General features: G+C 41.7%; 1 protein-coding gene across 1 annotated transcript; it reads left to right on the top strand.

Moving 5' to 3' along the window:
- Positions 1-16,490: 16,490 nt before the first annotated feature.
- On the top strand, positions 16,491-20,610 carry LOC134060246 (serum amyloid P-component-like). The gene is made up of 4 exons (XM_062516883.1): positions 16,491-16,757; positions 17,590-17,649; positions 17,898-18,274; positions 19,487-20,610. Exons 1-4 carry the CDS (start codon positions 16,592-16,594, stop codon positions 19,847-19,849), a joined length of 966 nt encoding a protein of 321 aa, XP_062372867.1. The 5' UTR covers positions 16,491-16,591; the 3' UTR covers positions 19,850-20,610.
- The last annotated feature ends 861 nt before the right edge of the window (positions 20,611-21,471 follow it).

Here is a 21,471-nt window from a genome sequence, read left to right on the forward strand (position 1 = left end):
AGTGTAATATCTTCAATAGTCTTCAATAGTCAAACCCTAATGAGGATCACTCTCTGCATTGTGCCATGCCATAATCCATGGAATAATCTGCAGGTGACTTGGTAGAGTATGTTGCATCTCTCACCTGACAGATTTATGTACCTCTACCTGCATCAATCTAATGTCTGCACGCCTGTTTGGATTATCCTCTGCAATGGTACTGTATAGTGCAGGAGTTTCCAACGTTTTTTACAACATGTTGGGACTTGGGAGAGAGTGCATCTCATCTCTGCTGTAACGTCCAGTTGAGAGTTTCTTCGTCTAATTCTCCTGCTTGTTTGGAACACCGATCAAGTATTATTACTCAAGATCTCATGCGGGATGTCTAGGTGTATCTTTACATAACTAGGCCTAAATTGTGATGAATAATCTGATTAGTTTCTTCACTTGGATATCGTGATGTTTTCCATATGTTGTTGTTGTGTAAGGTATATATTTGTATACAATGTACAGGTGAATATCTCAGCCAACCCCATTTGAATTTCAGATGCACCAGAGTGGGGTCCCGACCCCAAGACTGGGAATCGGAGCTATAGTGCGTGTCGTACGTGTGTGTGTGTGTGTGTGTGTGTGTGTGTGTGTGTGTGTGTGTGTGTGTGTGTGTGTGTGTGTGTGTGTGTGTGTGTGTGTGTGTGTGTGTGTGTGTGCGTTTGTGTGTGTGTGTGTGTGTGTGTGTGTGTGTGTGTGTCTTACCCAGCAGGGCCTGGAACAGGTCACTCTGGAAGATGTGCAGCAGTTTCTCTGCTCTACCTCTGAAACCCTCATCAGCCACTGACTGGCAAGCCTCCATCGCCTGGAGGGCACGCTCCGTATCTACACACACACGCGCACACACACACACACACACACACACAATGGTAGAAAATAGGGAACATACTTCAATTTCATTTTTTTCATTTACAGACAAAGCAGCAAAGCATGTCAAAGGCATTGATCATTCTGTGATGCTCATGCCACAGAAATGTAATGACACATTATGTTAATTGTTTATCAAATTAAGCATTGGTGTGAGTGGGAGGCAAATCTGTATTGCAGAGGTGTCCACTCAGTGGACAAAGAAATCTTCAGAGCAATTCAAGCACGGCTGTCACCAGTGACCCAGTGAATGACAGCGAGATTGTCAAGAGGACAGGTTTAGAGTTAGGCTCTTTTGATTGATTTGGTTGATTATGTTCACTATCTTTTGTTATTGCAGGTATTTTAGCCTAATCCTCTCCTCTCTCCCGTTGCTGGATAGACGTGTCCCCATCGGTAGGCGGAGAGGTAACGACATTACGCTCCGAGCCAGTCTGGCACTGTTGGCTGCCTCACATGCTTTAGGTGTCTGGCGGTGGTCACGGGCCAAGTAATATTGGCGGCTCAGGAACCGAGACTCGCGCAGCGACACGGTTACCAATATATCAGTAGTGTGTTCTGAAACACCTGCTGCACTGTAAGTAGGCAACTGTGCACACCGTGTCGTTCTTGAACGACAGTTCTGTAGGTTGGTGGACAGAAGGTGAGCCGAAACGCTATAGGCACTGGCAATTGCCAAAGTACCCTGCGCTAAGGTTAGCGACCTTAGCTGACACTTAAGTAAAAGCACATACCCTGAAGTTTCACTACATATCACGGCCAAGGAGAGACTTGGAGTATGCGTGTGTGTGCATGTGTGTGTGCGTGTGTTAATGAGCGCGCGCAAATGTGCAGTCGTAGAAACATGACGAGTGGTGATAGCACTTGGACCAATTACATTAGTGAGCGCCCGTTACCCTGGCCCATCACGGCAGAGAGACACGTGCTTGAATAAGGCTACTTTGTACTAACAAAAAAACAATCTCTATCACTGATCAAACAGCGGAAAAATAGAATTCTAAAAGATCTCACCTTCTCTTTTGAGAGGCATGACGGCTCGTTGTCGCTCCGTCTTTCCGACTTTCTCTGCGCTTATCCTCTCTCAAGCGCACTTAAACCTATTTAGGGATTGTCATGAGGATGGAATGACGGGATATGTAGTCTGTGGTTTGTTGACGCTCATTAATAGACGGCCGTAGCCTATAACTCAACAGTGCTTAGCTCATGCGCGTTGTAGTGGAATAAAAAATATTTTTTTTTTAAAGTATGTATTCTAATGTAAACGTTCATTTAATTTGACTTCCTGTTCTTAACTATGGGCAGTATTTCAGCAATTCTGATTCTGTTTTAGCAATATACCAACTTGAGGTGGCACAAAGCCAGTTCATTACAATATCTGTCTCGCCGATAAACTAGCCTTAGAAAAACTGCTAGTCACTGTTAGGCTAGTCAACACAATCGTTCCATTTGCAACTATTTACAGAATGTTTAATCAATGAGTTTACCGATACACATCAAGCAAATGTCAGTTGTTATAATTTATTTCCATGTTGATGAGAAAATGGCAAATTAATTAGTCTAATTGTGGTTCATTGCGTATTGTTTTGTCGTGTTTTGTCTTTGTCAAACATAAAGTTGAGTAGGCCTAGTCTACGTTTTGTTTGTAACTCCAGGTTTTTTCCCCCATACACATAGGCTAAGCAACAATTTGCTCAGGATTGATTAATTAAGCTATTTCTCCATTATTGGCTCATGGACAACCTTAATCAACATAATAGGCTACTCTTTTTATATAACAAAAACATCTCAACAGCAGTACATTTGGTTTAAAACCCCATTTATTGTTTATTAAGAAAGATTAAGCACCGGCCTTTCAGCCAGGTGTCATTCTCTCGTTCGGGGTTGTGGGGAAAGGTGCAGAGGGGACAGGTGAAGCTTAACGCCTCCTCCTGCCGGCCCTCTTGCGCCTGGTCACCCTAGCCCTGCGCCTCCTGCGGACGGGGCGAGAAGCTCTCTGTCGTCGTCGTGCCATTGTGTTTATGATTGTGTACTGATACAGCGTCCTCGGCCCCTATTTATAAGCCATTGAGGTGACGTCATCGTTCAATTATGACGTCATCGCACAACAAAACTAAGAACTTGGCCAGAGCACGCGCATTTGTTAACCTCCACTGCAGTGCGGAGTGTCAATCGGGGAATTTGCCAAAGAATGTGAATTCTGAAAAAGAAATGTATTAAATTATTATTTGGGATTTTTTTTTTTATTTTTGCCCTCTTTATGTTGAGGAACAGACCACCATAATATGTTACTCTTCCCCAAAGAAAATGAAAAATAAAGGTCTACCGCTGTGTGGACAAGATGTCAGTTGTTGTCTGAGACAGTTTCTTGAATATGTTCTGCGAGAACCAGCCTGCTTGGAGTCTGAGTCTGGTTTGATACAGTAGATAGATAGATAGATAGATAGATAGATAGATAGATGATAGATAGATAGCCTACTTTATTGATCCCCAAGCAGCCACACACAACATACACTAGCCTACAATGTTGATACAAACAGGATGATAGCATACATCTCCAGGATTATTCAATGGTCAATTCAAATGTAAGCTCTAGCTGACTGCACCAGTTGGTATAACTAACAAAAAAGTTTAATTAAAAAAAACGAACGATTCCCCAATTAATTTGACGCAAGGGCTCTGTAAGAACGGCAAGAGCGTATTGGCTACAGAAACCTCTTGGTCGTGGTAATTTCAGACAGAGACCGCTAGATGTCAGCATATAACTATTGTAGATGGGTGTAGGCATAACCCTTATAGGCTAGTCTCTTGAAACACCTTGAGGACACCACGGCTTACTCGTGTTTACTCTTTATACATTTTAGTTCAGCTTTTAATACTCTTCATCCTCATTTACCACTGGACTGAAACAGATGAATGTAAGCTCTTTCATCATCAAATGGTATTACTCCTGGTATTACAGAGCTCAACAGTTACAGGTCAACCAAGCCGTTTCAGACTCTAAATCTATAAGCACAGGTGCCCCCAAAGGATGTGTAAGCTCCCCAGCTCAGTTCGCAATATATTATGATTGTGTAAGTAAAACCCACAAAACTTTATTGTGACATTGCCTGATGACACCGCCATTCTTAGCTTGTTATACAAGACACAGCAAAGATCAAGTTTGTAGAGGGTTGTGAGGCTCACCATCTTCATGGACATAATACAGAAAACAGAAGAAAAGATAACTGAAGATTGTAGGGGAAAACTGTAGACTGAACAGATATAAGATCTCTTTTATCACATCAGCCATTAAGATTGTAATAGCCTACCAAATGTTGTATTTATTTATTATCATTATTTTCATTATCATTATCATCATCATCATTATTATTATTATTATTATTATTATTATTATTATTATTATTATTATTGTGTATCTACTGCTGCTGTTGCCTAGCCTACTGGTAGCCTACTGGAACCATGTGAGGTCAGAGTATATTTCCGTATGAGCGGCAGCTATCGGACGTGGAAAAGTCCAGCTTCAGAAAGAAAGTCTTACCACAGGCTACTGTATCTGTGCCAGCTGATTCTGATTAGCACAACTCTTCAGCTAGAGCAGCTAAATAGTGAGATCACCTGGTGCACAGGTAGAACCAATACATGGTTGAATTTTTTTGTTTACACTCTGAAGCTGGACTTTTCCACCTCTGAACTCTATCATGCAGTTGCTGTGCTGTGTTGCTGTTGAGTGGGAAATGTGTGATGCAGTGTCTTGATGTGAAGTAGGCTAAAGCCTGTGTGTCATTGTAAATGATGTGATGCAGTGTCTGGAGCCCAAGACAATGTCTACGGTGTATACCATACCTTATAATAAGATTCACTTATCTTATCACTTATTTATTATTATCATTATTATCTTTCAAAAATGGAAACTGCCGGTGTCTCGTTTCATGGGCATTTTTCAACTAGAAGCTCATTGTAATTAAATATCATAAATAATGGGGATGCAAGTTTGATAAATATATTCCTCATGTAATGTTCCTGGAGGCCTACGAGTGAGAACTTTCTGTGAAGAGGCTCTTGGCAATCTACTTCAACTAAATTTATGAGTGTTCTCACGAGCGATATAAGCAGCAGTGGAGGTTTCGGGAAACGGTCCGACAATCTAAGACGGGAGTAGGAGGGATTTTATGAACTATTGGCTCACGATGCTCTCGGGACACTGGGCCCTGTGCCCTCTACGACCACCCTGGGGAATGCGAGGGGGGAAATGACCAAGACGGAATTTAGATGTAAGATGAGATCGTATCTTGAATGGACTCCTGTGTTAAAGCTTAGTTCATAATGTTTCTTATATTGATTGCCTTGTGAATTCATCCTTCTGTGGGAAACTGGCGGAACTAGTTCTTCAAGTTCTTATATTTGATACTTCTGTTTCAGTAACTGGTGTGTATTGTGTAGATAGCAAATCATGTGTTGTATGACGATAGAAATGTTCTAAATGTCCTTGGTTCTTTATTAAATCATTGTGCTGGCCAAGTCATGTGCGTGCAGAGAAGGTGCAATGATAGGCTACAATGATGCAATGATATTATGATACGATGCAATGTGTGTGTGAGAAATAACTGATTGTCTCTTGGGTGCACAGACTTTTCTGTTTCTGTATCCTGATTGTCAATGAAAGATGAGACGTCTGCGCAGGGATTAATAAACTACTAACGAGAAAGACCAAACCTTATTTCAGACTGCATTTATATATCTTTGAGCTCAATTTCTTCCACAGGTACACGTAAACTGCAAGTCTTTTCACGACGTTCGCAATGGTTTGGGGAGACTGGGCGCTGGAGTGGATCCATCGCTGAACTGGGCCCTAGTGCTGTGAATGGCATATTCGGATAACGAGCTACAATAATACGCATTTGGCGCAGTCTTGTTCCCTCGTCATGGGCTATGCACCTGCGGACTGTAGTCGAGTTTACATCACAGGTATTCAGCAAACTATCCAGGAAAAGAGGACCGGTCCCCGCCTTGCTATTCAGCACTGTTGTCTTATGTATGTTTCTTGTTTGTCTGATCGTTTGTTTTACAGCACTTTGGTCAGCTGTTGTTGTTTTTTAAAGTCCTATACAAATAAATTGACATTGACACTGACATCGACTTTCAGGAGTTGTGTTTTAATTGCTTACAAGACCCACAGGCAGTCTTTTTTGATTGTTACTGCCAAATCCACATTGACGCACTATTGTTGCTGTCAGTCGTTCAAAACTAGGCTGATATGAAATACCACACTTGCAGCAATGTAGCAATGGGATATGTAGGCTAAATTAAACCTAGAGAGTATAGGGTAGCCTATGCATTGGAGAGAAAACCAAACGGGGATACGCCTGAGGCTATAGATGTCTCTTAGCACTTTAAAATATTTTAAAAAGACACTTGAAATCGGGAATTGTATTGATTTATTTGTTTTAATGTTTTTGAAATAGCTTGCATACTTCATTAAGTAGCCTACCAATATCAACACACAATTGGTCCTCCATAAATATATAGTATGGCCCTAGCCTATTTAATGTATTATTGTATGAATCCAATGCAGTGGGCACATTGCTGTAGATATAATCAGAAACAGGAGTGCTTTTTCTGTTTCTTATTTTTAGGTTATCATGTTTTGACAATATCAAGAATATCATAGATATTAGTTAGGCTACACTGTTTCCATTTATTTATCTATCTATCTATCAATCTATAGATTCATATCAGTAGCCTACTTTGACACATTGTAGGCTAGTGCTGTGAGGTAATTATCATTATTGTATTATATTTACATTATATAGCCTATATCTTTACTACTAGGCCTAGAGGACAAAAAAGGCATTTATTTACAATCACAACCCAAAGACAGTAATTTCAATTAAATTCTCAATATTTTATTGAGATATTCAGGCACCGTTGCCGGATACCTGGGCAACACACAACAGCCGACGAACTAAGTTAAGATGAAGTTTAACGCCTCCTCCTGCCACCCCTCCTGCGCCTGCGCATGGCCCTAGGCTTGCGCCTCCTCTGGACGGGGCGGGAAGAGCGTCTTCGTCGTCGTGCCATTGTTGTGTGATGCAGATGATAATTACTGAGAGACTACGCAGGCCTTTTATACGTTTCAGGAATATGACGTCATCGCGCCATGACGTCATCATCCTATTTTTTTATCCTTTTAACAAAACTCCCGTCTTTGTGACATCAGTTTCTGGGAGACGTCAATGTAGCTGTGCATAGTTATTTGATTTGCCATAATATTTTACAATTTTGCAAAATGACCGGGGAGGTTCAATATTGTTAAATTAGCCTACTTTCATAACTTTTCGATTTTTATTGCAAAACAATTATTGCAGGATATGATTCTTTCTCCATTCTGAACTATTTCCCATTTTTACACCATTGTAAGAAACAGATTAAAATTGTAATCCAACATTCCATTAGCTCTTTAGTCTCAGATCCCATTCATTCTCTTTAGTTTTCGACACTTTACTTGAGCGCATGTCCAAGATGAGCCTTCTTAACATTATTCCAAAGCTAAACCTAGGATGGGCTATGACCTAATTTTCGAGACAATTTTCGAGAATGCATCCAAATCCAAAGTACCTTTAGGGTTTTTTATGATCGGTCTGAACCTAGGCCTGGTTTCCCGAAAGCATCCTAAGCCTAAGTAGGTCGTAAAGTCCCTCTTACGAACGACTAAAGATTTGCGGACTGTTTACGAAAACCATCATTGCTTAACCCTTAGAACCAGATAGACGCAAAGTGCTTCAAAAACACACACCCATTCTTCTCTGTTACATTGCTCCGCAACTATTAGCTGAAGCGAGATGAGACCTATTGAAGAGCAGAGGTGGGGCTTTCCAACTACGCACTTCAATCAATCACTACAATCAAGTATGCAAATAATAATAATAATAAAAAAGAAATCAAATCAAATTGCATCATATTTACAGTCTATACTGTTCTGCATTCACCTACACACCGATAACTTGAATTGCTTGTGAACCCGTGATCGGATAGCCTAGCCATGCATGTCAGGTGAATTTTGTGCTGATGTGCAAACTCGGGTCAAGTCGGGTCACGTCAGATCAGCTCGTGTCACAGATATGGAAGCACAGAAAAGTCATTTTTTCATCACTAAATAAACATTTAGTAAAATAATAAAACATTTCTGTAAGGCACACACCACATATTGCCAGATACAAGACAGTCTGGCCCAGCCTGGTCCTGTACCTGCATGAAAGGCATGCATGTCGAGCTTACTGTGGCGAGAAACATGCCAAAATATTTGACATTTTCATATTACGCGTATTGTGTTTAATTCAAATCAATTCATACATGGTAGTGTGGCTGATCTGGGTAGCCTAGACTGTACTGAAATGTAGCATGTGTGAATGGCACTTACAATGACCGAGATAAATGCTATAAAGGTAGTGAACATTCCTGGGTGAATCCTGTATGGTGATAGACTAAAAAATGCCCTTAAAATTGTCTTAAAATAGTCTACTCTTGTAGATCTGCGAATGATCCAGCGTACTCGTTACTGGCTAAGATTCTACTTACAGGTAGGATAGTTTTCACTGCAGAAGAATAGAGAAATTACCGCTAAGAATTATTATCCAACGCGCGCAAGACTGGCAAAACAAAAAATCTAGAGACAAATCTACAACACGCGCGCTTTAATGCGCACTGGAGAGAGAGAGCACGCACAGGTCTTCCATGACTGTTGGTTACTGGTAGTAACTTGCTAATCACTGAAGAAAGACAAGGTTATGGAAATAATGAACATTATGGAAACGAAAGTAACTGCAGTGTAGTCGCACAATGCAGTCTACTCGGAAGGTATTAAGGCCAAGGAAAAATATTCAGACAGCAATGCGCTTTTTTAGGTCAGATCAATCAGCACGGCCCCAAAACGCCATCAGCTCACCGGGAATTCGTGAATTCTCCCGACCGATTATCACCCCGCTATTGATAAAGACAATGAGGAGCAGGATATAGCAGTAGAGCACAAAATATGACCGCTGTGTAAATCATCATAAACACTCAACACACTTGGTTGGCTCTCACTAAAATACACCAGTGTGTGTGTGTGTGTGTGTGTGTGTGTGTGTGTGTGTGTGTGTGTGTGTGTGTCATCTCTCTATATGCAAAACCCAGCTCCAAAGTTAAGAAGTACTCAGCTATAAATCCAATTAGGATTTGGAAGAAAAATGAATTGTCTTGACATGAAATACGATTAATCTTCCCGAACCTTCCCAAACAGAAGTTCAAGATAAAGTGAGCAGATTGCCAGTTCCTTGGGGAAAAGTAATGTATTATGCTGGTCTGTTCCTAAACATAGGCTATAGAGGGCAAAAAGACAAAAATCCCAAATAATAATTGAATAGGCTACATTTATTTGTCAGAATTCACATTCTTTGGCAAATTCCCCGATTGACACTCTGCACTGCAGTGGAGGTTAACAAATGCGCGTGCTCTGCCCAAGTCCTTAGTTTTGTTAGTTGTGCGATGACGTCATGGTCGACCTTTATGACGTCACTACAATTGCGTATAAATAGGGGTCGAGGACGCTGTATCGGTACACAATCATAAACACAATGGCACGACGACGACAAAGATCTTCTCGCCCCGTCCGCAGGAGGCGCAGGGCTAGGGTGACCAGGCGCAAGAGGGCCGGCAGGAGGAGGCGTTAAGCTTCACCTGTCCCCTCTGCACCTTTTCCCCAACCCCGAATGAGAGAGGTCTATCGGCCTATGGTCGATAGTCATTGATCTTACTAAATAAATAAAAATGGGGTTTAAACCATATTTACTGTTGTTGAGTGCTGTTTTAAGGTCTATTTTCATGTCATAAGAAGCTAAAATTACACAATATTTAAGGTACATTTTAAGCTTGGTTCTATCTTCCAATAGGATATTCTTGCTCAAATAATTGATTAGTTCTCCTTGTCAGGGTATTTAACAGACACTATCTGACGCTCTCTAAAGCGACTTACAACACCTGTAGCTCAGTGAAAGGCCTATTAAGTTACCCATCAATTAATACATTATCATTTGTTCATTCTAACAAATGACTATGCCTATGTTTCATTTTACATAAGATTTCTGAAAATAAAATAATATCACTTGAAATGTGGGTCCTACAGGCTGCTGGTGGCTTTCTAATGCATATTGTATGCCGAATCCAACTTTCGTTAGATGGGACTTTTAGAAGAGGCATGTCATGACGTTGTTAGTTTCCATGACATGTGAACAATAGCCCCTATTTACGTTACATAACATGCGAAGTAGCCTACTCTCGCATAACTGTTTAGAGAAGCAACTCCCACATTCAGAGGCGGACATTTATGGTTCCAAAGACTAAAAGTCCTGCCATATATTCTCTATACCAGTGCACTTAACACAGGTGACTAATTATCTGATCTACCTGGCAGCTAATTAGGATGAGCTGGTTTCCAAAATGGTTGGTTCAAATACTTGGCAGGACTTTCACTCTCTGAACCCGGGATGTCCTCCTCTGCTGTCATTAGAGCATAACATTAGACTAAACATCATTCCAACTATACTGTACGCATTCAATAGTGAATACTGAACATTATATTACATTATAATAGGCTAAATATGCAGTGAGCAGAATCTAAGCATAGCTGCATGAGATAGGCTATTTGTAGGCCTATAGATCAAAATTAAATAAACGTTTAATGCTTTTGGCTAAGGCTATGTTATCAAATAATTTGAAATAGAAGACAAACCATCCTGCATGATGCAGCATGAAATTTGCAACGCTGTGACTCAGAAACAATGTCTGGTCTATAAGTGACATCACGCTCTGCCAGTTATTTTCTGCAGTTGATCAAAATAATGCAAACCTAAGCTTTGAAGGCTATGTGTTTAGCCTGTTGAATAACTTGAAGATTTTGTATAATGATGCATCATGATATTTGCTAGGATGTCACTTAAAAATAGTCTCTGGTAGCGCTGTCTGTAGGCTAGCTGGTCATGCTTTCCATGTGGCATTCTGTAACATTATTTTATTCGGGACCATTATCACTAGGTTCGATTTGGGGGAGGTGTGTAGATTCATGATTCAAAAACTCACTGTTGACAAAGGCCGCGTTTCCCAAACACGTTAAGAAGCTAACGCCAAGATCTTCTTTGGAGCGCTCTTAAGGCGAGACACGGCAGTCCAGAATTAATTTAATCGAGTCCGTACCTTTCCGGAAATGTTAATAAAGTGTTGTTAAAACGTTGCTAGCTGCAGCTGCGACATTTCTGGGAAAGTACTGACTCGATTAAATTTATTCTGGACTCTCTATCCGACCACATAAAGACGTGGGGATACTTCGGTTTGGCTTTAGGGACCCTCTACTCACTAGCACGTAAGTGTAGTGTTGTTTGGAACAGTAGAAGAGGTATAAAAATAGCGTTTTGTAGCGGCGAAAGGACATGCCCGAGTCACTTCCAGGCTAACGAGTTTTGGCTAAAAACGGTGAGCTCGAACTTTCTCAAAATACATCCGAATGACATGATTTTGGTGTCAACTCAACGTATGTACTCCCAATAGTCCGAAAAATTGATCCAAAGTGCATTTCACTCCGGATTATCCCTTTAAGTCCTTAAGAAAGATCGCGTTTGGGAAACGCGGCCAAAGAAAGTTGCGCTGGCACTGGCAGCTGCTTCTAATATCACTTTATTTATGCTAACAAATCAGACTGACACCTGCAGCATCGAATATAGCAGAGACTGGCATAACAACGCCAATCTCTGTTACAAGCTCAAGAGACAGGAGAATACAACCAAAGATTGTCTAGTTGCTTTATAAACCGTCTCTGATAGTCTATTCTGCTCGACAATAGTGCAGACGTCTGTACAAATCTATGGTTGATTTCGGTGAAGTTGACAGATTCGAACGAAGTAGCCTATGCTATGGGATTATGACTTCACGTCAAGTTAAAACTGAGGATGCTCAAATACACAAAGTCAAAGTGAGTGATTATAACGGGTTTTCACTATTTAATAATGTAGCCTCACGGATGGTAATGTCGGGTGTAGTAATGTGTCCGTGCAGATGGAGTGACTCAGGTCGAAATGCAAAGTAGAAGAAAAACTTCCTTTTTTATTAAGCTACCGTAGGTTTAGACATTAGACATAAACAAAAGAAAACACTGATCAAAACGAAAAACAAAACATGGGATAATGCCCAATAGCTAGGCCCTCACGTACCCATAATGACCGAAACTATGCACCCTCTCAGGGCAGAGGCCCATCTCTCGAATGAAGCGCCCATTACTGCTATATCCTATTGGCGCCAACCAAACATAGCAAATAAATTAGCGCACACATATCCTCATAGGCTAGATACTATACGAGCGCAACACATTACTTGACAACATTCATGTGCCATCATAACTACTTCGCTACAGTCCCCCAAAATAACAAATAAAACAAAACTACTGAAACACCCCTGTCTCCATGAGCGCTTCCCTTTTGGGAGCGCGCCCCGTCCCTTTAACTGGATCTAACCTCCGACACTCTTGTCGCACCCCGGAAGACAGGTAGACAGGTAAGGTGAACAATACACAATACAAAGACAAACATTGACACAGTCGACCGCGATTCCATTTAAGATATCATTTGTGCGCACACGAAACCCGCCACAACTGCCCCGACATTATGCCTTGCATCAGCCGCTCATGTAATAGCCATGTTTAGCGCACGGCCTAACCAATATTCCTTCGTATCATACAACGACAAAATACATAGTTATTCCATACTTTTCTACATATGCATTTCAACATTATTTCATTTTATCTCCTGTATGCGTATACTGTATGCAATGTCTGTGTTCAAGTGCAAACTCCGTTCTCATTGTTCTTACTGGCGGGAATGCGCCCGCTTGCGTGACAGACGCGGTGCGCTCTGTCACAGGGAAATAAGAAGATTGTGTTGAACTCTTGATTAATTGTATGTTTTGCATTGTGATGAAAAAGTCAATAAAAATACATACAGTAGGCCTATGAAAGAAAGAACTAGACATCGAGCAATATGCTGTCATCATAGTGGCGCTCGACCTCCGGACCGCAGCTGGGAAGGTGCTTTAAGCCATATGAGAAACGCAGATTTTGGGGTTGCTCAACTCAAAACGCGTCTCCCTCTATCACGTGTAAATGACAGATTCATGCAAAGGCTAGAAATGCGATTAGTTACGGGCTTTTTTCTTACTTGAGCACCTTTAAGGCACGTTTAGACTTGCTGTAGACAACGCGTTCGTGTACGCATCATGGCTGCCTCGCGTATTTTGCAGTCGTTTGGTGCGTCGGTCGTGCACGTCGTCGCAAGCGAACACGACGCGTCCGCGAGATGCAATACTGACAAGAAAGTAGGGGGCGATCATTGCCAAAACAAAGTGACTGCAAGATGCATTATCGACATCAAAGCTGGGGGCAATCATGAGAGTAAACAATGGCACATGGCCACATCCACATCTGATATTAGGCTACTAGTCTCCCCCTGGTGAAGACCTCCAGTAAGGTGCGTAATGCTGCAGCGAGTCTGTACACAGGACACAGCAGGTCGCACACGGACGCATACGCTTACGCTTGGTCTAACGGCAAGTATAATCCCAGCCTTACGCACCATGACGCACACGGTGTCCCCCCTTATTCCACATTGAGAAGGGCCCAACACACATTTTAGTGATTTTCTAATCTACTTTTGAGATCTGTGGTTATTAGCCTACCTATATAGGCCTAAAATTAATTGTTATTGCCCTATAGTATACGTCTCCCCTGTACACGTGCTAGTTTGTCAGGGAGAAGGGACCGCACCGCTCACACTTCAGTTAATTATTGCTTAACCCTTATGTTGTCCTTGGGGTCAATTTGACCCCAAGCAGTGTTTAACATCATAAAATATATGGTTCACTTTTTTTGTTTTGCTTCAAGTTTCATGACTTTTCCTCATTTGAAGGGTACAACAGAGTAAACATGAAATTTGCACAAAAATATGTTTCCAATGTCCTGTAAAAAAAATAGTTACGTTGGTGGTATTGGGGTCAATTTGACCCCATTTTTATGAAACATGATGAAAATGAATATTTGACAAATTATGGATATTATTATTGTAATAGTATGAGAACATGTAGTTATTATCATTATTGCATATACAAGTACATATTACATATAAGTTATTTTGGCAGGTCTGAAAAAGTCCAAAAAGTCAGCCTTTGGGCTGTTGACACTGGATTGGCCATATTGCCAGTCAGGGTTCCAGGGTTCATAAAGGGGTGTGGGGGGGTGGGATTGTTTTGTAGGGCTTTTGATGGTGGTTATTACACTCTTGTTAAGTACCTACCACAAAAAAAATTGGGTAAAAAAAAAAAAAATTAATCATTTTTTGAGAGTTTTTTTAGCTGGCCAAGGACAACGAACGTCGTAAGATTTGAGGACAACATGAGGGTTGATATACACTTGATTACGACTTCCGAATAGTTTTTGTGAGTGCTACTTTGTTAATATTTGGGAAACTGCGAGTAAGGGGCTGCTGACGGTCCGCGAGGGTGCAGCACATGCAGTTCAGAAATAAAGTACATTTAGCTCACGATATTCAGACCGACCGCTGTTGCGCAAACAAATGTACGATGAGTGTAGGCCTAATTATCCTCACTTCATAGCAGCCTAAACGCCATTACAGAGACCATAATCAAGACTGAACGGTTCTGTGTAGCCTACGGTATTGTATTAATCATGTCGTTTGGCCGTCCTTTTCAACTCCTATCTCTAAAATCCCATAAAACCAGACGAAAATGACGACTTCCAATGCACTTAAATGGAGCGGTGAGTTTAAAGTGTCGGAGTGTGTCAGCCAGTGCTTAGCTGTTAGACTGCCATTGGCTCATATCATCTTTGTCAACTGGATCAACTGAGAGGTAATAATAACTGAAGATATGACGTCACAGGAAAGCGTATAAAAGTGACACAGGAGCGCATATCCTCATTAGATCATGGCCAGGCGACAAAGACGCAGAGTCTCCCGTTCAGCCCGCAAGAAGCGCAGGGCCAGGGCTGGCAGGAGGATGAAGGTCTGCAGGGGATGATGAACATCAAGGTAGGCTGGTCTTTCTCAATAAATTAGTCATGTGTTGAACCATACCCAACTTGACTCCTGACATTTTAATTTAATCAGTTTGTTGCTTGAAACATACATACATACATACCACCTCTGGTGCCCCTATGGTTGAAAAAAAAAAAACATGTTACAGTGCCCTCAAAACAACATGGCTCAAAACTGTCCCATTGGCACTAATGCAGACGATCAAAATTTAAAAAAAAAAAAAAAAAGAGAAAGAGAAAAAAAAACTTCTATCTTCAGCAGCCACTAATATTTGTTGTTCTTCATTGGAGTACGGCTCGCCATCCAAATCCAGTCTTACTCTAACTTTCAATGGGCCCAAAAGAAACCCAGAACAATACTGGTCCTTCCAGTTCAGCGACACTTACACTAGTTAATGTCTTGAAGTTCCTAAAATCTGTTGGCATGCCATGCCTAACAACGCCCCTTAGCTGTTCTAAAATCAGCATTTCTACAGCCTCTTAGGGCTTATTGTTTAAAAAGATGTCTATGACTGTCTAAAGGGGTACATTGGTGCCATTTTTAATGCATATTCCAGTCTCACTCAAAATGGCACCATTTGACATTTACACTTGTTATCATCCAAAAACAGTCCCTAGACTGTTGTTAGACCAGAGTTTCCCTTTAATACTGTGGAGAATTTCCCTTTTCATTCATCAGTCCAAAAGATTTCATATTCTGTGTCTCCTCTCGTTCTCCTCTATTATTCTGTGATTCTGTTATTCTGATTGTGTGCTCTCAACAGTTCCCGTAGATCCTCCTTGTGTTTACACAATTTTGGTCGATGAACCCTGTGTCAGTCTACAGGATTTTGTAATCAAATATTCAAGAATGTCCTTCCCCATTTCCTTCCCGTCTCTACTGCTATTGGTTCTCTTTTCCCAGATCTGGTATCATTGCAAAGCAATACAGAATATGATCCCTGTTCTATCAATTATTATGGAAACATTTGCAAACATTAGCCTCTCAAAGACAAGAAGAGTTGATGTAATATATTGGTAGGATATCAGAGCATTTACTATACAATTAGTTCAGTTTTACCGGCTGTCCTCCATCTAGTTGTTGATCTTAAATTCAAGTGGTCTACATTCCAGAGGAGCCTGGAGAAGAGAGTGGGAAGTCAACACTGTCAAGAATTCGGGATAAACAAAAGCAAATCTTCACTCGCCATAGCCAAGCGTGAACCCACAAAACACCCCACACAATCTGAATGGGTTGTATTGCATCATATCATAATGGTAATTAAAAAGGAAAATGTGTTTTTATTCACTTTTTAGTTTTGTAGACATATTTCCTTTTTGTGTAAAGTATGTTATGCCTGTCTATCCATGAAGTGAGTACAAAAAAAAGAGGTCTTGGGTGGGCTGTATGCCTATCCTCCTCCCACTAGTGATAAAAGCAAGTCTTACTTCCCAAATTTGGACTGAACAGATGACCAGATAGCCCACAGAGCATTTACAGAGAAACGAAACTCCAGCTGCAGACCAACAAAGCTATTCAGAGATCTGTCTAGGTCTTGATTTCAAACAGTAGACAGCAAGGACGCATGAACAATGGCTCTCTCTCTGGCCTCCAGTTTATGGTTGGTGTTCATACTAGCGGCCTCTGTGAGCAGCAGCATTGCTTGGCCTGCTTGGACTACTGCCACTGATCCACCTACTGCCACTACTTGGCCTGCTACCTGGCCTACGACTACCGGTACTTGGCCTACTACTGAAGGTTGGTTCGGTCTTGTATTCGTTTTTTGGCATGAAACAACAGATGACTGGTTGCTCTGTACAATGCAAAGTACAGTAATACTGAAAGCAGTTAGTACGGAGGGTACACGAAGGAAAGCAGAGTGTTTCAACAAGAAGGGACTGCAGGCACTCCAGACCAACAGTGGTTGAAGCATGTCTGCATTTTGAACTTGGTAAAGGGGCATAGCCTATTTGTTAATATATATATATATATTAAATGAGTATTTGTAAACATGCATATTTTTTTTATTTGTAGATAGTCTTTTATTTGTATTTTTTTTTATTCTTGAAGTTAACATAAGCCTATGCCTATCACATTTGGAATTTCTTCTCACAGGTCTGCCTTCTGCTCTCTTTCTCTCTCATACACCGGCCACACACGCGTGCATGCACAAACATACATACATACACACACACACACACACACACACACACACACACACACACAACTCTGTATTTTAAATGCCTGTTTAAAAAATAGGTCAAACTTACTTACTCTACGTACCTTACTCTTTAAATGTACACTCTTCACACTTTACATGACTCAGGGTATCAAGAGTGAGATTTACACGATGTACAATACTATGTACAGTACCAGCTGGCTACAGTTACATTAACAACAACTAATTGGTTAGTGTAGGGGTTGTGTTTGGTTAAGGTGAGGTTGTTCAACGATTCTAAAAAGTGAACTTGGGTTTCAACAATCATTTGTAAAGTCTCTGTTGATGAACTACTGTATCCAGGTAAAGTGATAGCACAAATATATGTACAAATAATGATATTAATATACATATTAATATCTATTAAAACAGATTGGAGATGGACAACCACACCTTGGTGGCGCTGGACATCAAGCCCTCCCCCAGGTCAAGGTAACAAAACATACAGACACACACACCTATCCAATATAATTTTCAATGTGTAGGCTACATGTGTATGTTTATTTCCAAGAGTGCGTGTTTGAGTGTATGAGATGTGTTTCTTATAATATATCTTATTCTACACATAGCCTACATATACATACAGTTTTATACATGTTATACATGTTATTTTTAGATACAGAGTAGCTGTACATTAGGAGAATTGATGTGTGTGTTTGTGTGTGTGCTGTTGGACACAGACCTGACTGGCCGCATGTTCAGCATCATGTCTGGGAGTGTCATCACATTCCGCGGTTTCCCCCGTTACCAAGACACCCAGGCGTTCACTGTGTGCCTGCGCATCATCAGTGAGCTCCAGCCCAGCACTGCTCTTTTCACCATGACCATGAGCAACAGCCCCACCCTGACCGTGAGGACGTCACCCTACGGGCACGACGAGATGACCGTGGAGGTGGGCCAGGCGTCCAAGATCCTCAACACCGTAGCGGAGGTGCCCTCGTTTGGGAAGCTCTCTCCGTGGACCAGCCTGTGTGTGACCTGGGACTCGGCCACAGGCATGACCCAGCTGTGGAAGGACGGGAAGATGAGTGTCAGGAAAGGCATGTGGAGGGGCCAGGTGAGAAACACACACATGCACTATATTGCCAAAAGTATTTGCTCACCTGCCTTGACTCACATATGAACTTCAGTCACATCCCATTCTTAATCCATAGGGTTTAACATGACGGCGGTTCACCCTTTGCAGCTAAAACAGCTTCAATTCTTCTGGGATGGCTTTCCACTAGGTTTAGGAGTGTGTTTATGGGATTTTTTTTTTTTTTGTATATTTTTTGGCCTTTTTTGCCTTTACTTGTATAGGACCGTGAAGGGTGAGACAGGAAGCAAGTCGGAGAGAGAGATGGGGTGGGATCGGGAAATGACCGCAGGCTGGACTCGAACCTGGGTCCCCGTTCAGAAGCGCATTTGAGGTCACACACTGATATTGGACAAGGAGACTGGCTCTCAGTCTTTGCTCTAATTCATCCCAAAGGTGCTCTGTTGGGTTGAGGGCAGGACTCTGTGTGGGCCAGTCAAGTTCATCCACACCAAACTCTTTCATCCATGTCTTTATGGACCATGCTTTGTCCAGTGGTGCACAGTCATTTATTTGGAACATGAAGGGGCCATCCCTAAACTATTCCCACAAAGTTGGGAGCACGGAATTGTCTAAAATGTCTTGGTTAATGCTGAAGCATTCAGAGTTCCTTTCACTGGAACGGCCCAAGCCCAGCTCGGGGATGGCTCCTTTCTGTTGCAACATGCAATGTCCATAAAGACATGGATGACAGAGTTTGGTGTGAATGAACTTGACTGGCCTGCACAACCCAGTAGAACACCTTTGGGATGAATTAGAGCGGAGACTGAGAGCCAGTCTCCTTGTCCAACATCAGTGTATGACCTCACAAATGCGCTTATGAAAGAATGGTCAAGAATTCCCATAAACACAATCTTTAACCTTGTGGAAAGCCTTCCCAGAAGAGTTGAAGCTGTTATAGCTGCAAAGGGTGGACCGACGTCATATCAAACCCTATGGATTAAATATGGGATGTGACTGAAGTTCATATGTGAGTCAAGGTAGGTGAGCAAATACTTTTGGCAATGTAGTGTACATGTATATGCGGAGAAAAACACATCCCAATTATCTCTGTCACACACACACACACACACACACACACACACACACACACACATACACACACATACGTACACGTCTGCATGTCTTCACAGTGTCAGTCCCCATTTGTGTCAAACTGTAACAGAGTTCATCTCTGTTGTCTCTGCCTTGCAGTATTTCTATGGCCCGCCAGTAATGACTCTATCAGGGTTCGAAGGTCAGGTGACTGACATTCACATGTGGGACAAGGCCCTGCCCTTCTCCAGCCTACGCTCCTACAACCATGGCTGGGGCTACCCGGCTGGAAACCGGCTGAGCTGGAGGGAGGCTAGCTACACCTCCCAGGGCTACGCGGTCCTGGAGGATGCCTACAGCAGCCAGGGGGAGCTTGGAGAGAAAGATCGCACTGGGATGCAGCAGCGGAGGAGGCACTGGAAGAAGCATGGGAAGCTGGGAAATGTAGTCCAGGAGGGGCCGGAGAGTGGACAAGGTTGTCTGGGTCTGAGGAAGCACTGTGGGAAGAGACCGGTGCTGTAAGGAGTGAGAGAGGAATTGGAAGCTTTGCAGTCATATTTACAGTAATCACTTGATTAGATAATGATTAAACTTTTAAATAATAATTACAATTTTGTATGTCGCTTTGGACAAAGGCGTCTGCTAAATAACTATAACCATAACCATAGGCATAAACTGCAGTGATGTGCAATTTAACATACCATTTATATTTCTACATTGATTGTCATACTGAGCCATTGCATTCAGAAAGAATAAAACCTGCACAGAACAATGGTGGAATGCTCCGGGCTCCAAATCAGGCTGTAGTGTCTGCCACATGTGTTTCTACTCAGTGACCTTTGAGTAAAGTGTCTTGTGTCAGTCACTCAGTGTGGTTACATGCAAACAATCAGATTTCCCTCCAATAGAGTAAACTGAGTTCTCCGAATGAACTACAATTTCATAAAAATGTATCTTTGTCATGTAACCAAAATACTCTGATTACATTGAAGTTCTATGGCAACTTACACTGTTGTGGAACAGAATATTTTGTTTGAATGTTCAAAATTGTCCTGCTGAAGGGTTCTGGGAATCGGAATTTACTTGTTCACAACATGTAAAATAAAGTAGCATAGTCCAAATTCTGAGAATACTCAAATTGGTGCTTTACTCCGATTATTTGCGCACATAACTCAACTGAGTGACAGTGATTATGATTGTGATTTGTTGGTGATGTTTATTGCTTTGTCATGGAGCACTGAGTGTTAGATTGATGAGGAGATACATTTATTGAAATAAGTTTAACCTAACAGGGGAGCTACACCAGATGCTTAACTGAAGCGTTCCGTTCGCGACGCGTATGTTGCAGCCGGTCGTAGCAGTTAATAATCACTGTAGTCAATGGAAGTAGCTACACCAGACGCAACAGTGGCGCGTACATTCGAAAAAAATAGACCCATCTTCTAAAATGGGTTTTACGCGTCGCGAACGGAACGCTTCAGTTACGCATCTGGTGTAGCCCCCCTGTAAGGCTGCAGCATAAATGAAATCCAAAAAGAAGGGTTCTGAATACATTTCCATATTGTTTTTGCAATTGTAACTTTACACTAATCTAATATAATACCAAGCAGTATATGTTTTTTTTTTTTTTTTTTTTTTTTTTTAAGAAAGCACAATGTTTAATGTGATAAGCTGCTTCAGCATCTAAATAAAATGCAGATTAAAATGGCCTACTTGCAGCCCAGGGTTCTTCATCTGTGTCAGCACATCCAGCTATAGGCCTTCTGCTATAGAGCGAGTTTAGAAGAGATAAAAAAACCCAAACAGAATCTGTTTCGTATATTTCCTGGCAGAAAACTATATTTAGGCTACTAGACTCGAGCATTCCTTGCAGCTAAATCTGTATAGGCTAGGCCTGTAGGCCTAAAGGTGTTTCGTCTGCTTCATCCAAACACAGACCAATACAGGTAAAGCTATCCTAGAGGTCAAAGGTCACCAAATTTCTTGGGCGTCCTCCCGATGGGGTCACGAGTCCATGTACTATAGGTGCCCTCAGGCAGCGTTTATGCGTCCTCCATATCATGTCTATATAGTTCAACATGTTATTTCACCATGATTTTACGTGTTTGGGGGCACCACACATCCAAATAAAAGCCCTTAATGCC

Source organism: Sardina pilchardus, chromosome 16, assembly GCF_963854185.1.
Source record: "Sardina pilchardus chromosome 16, fSarPil1.1, whole genome shotgun sequence".
Taxonomy (NCBI): domain Eukaryota; kingdom Metazoa; phylum Chordata; class Actinopteri; order Clupeiformes; family Clupeidae; genus Sardina; species Sardina pilchardus.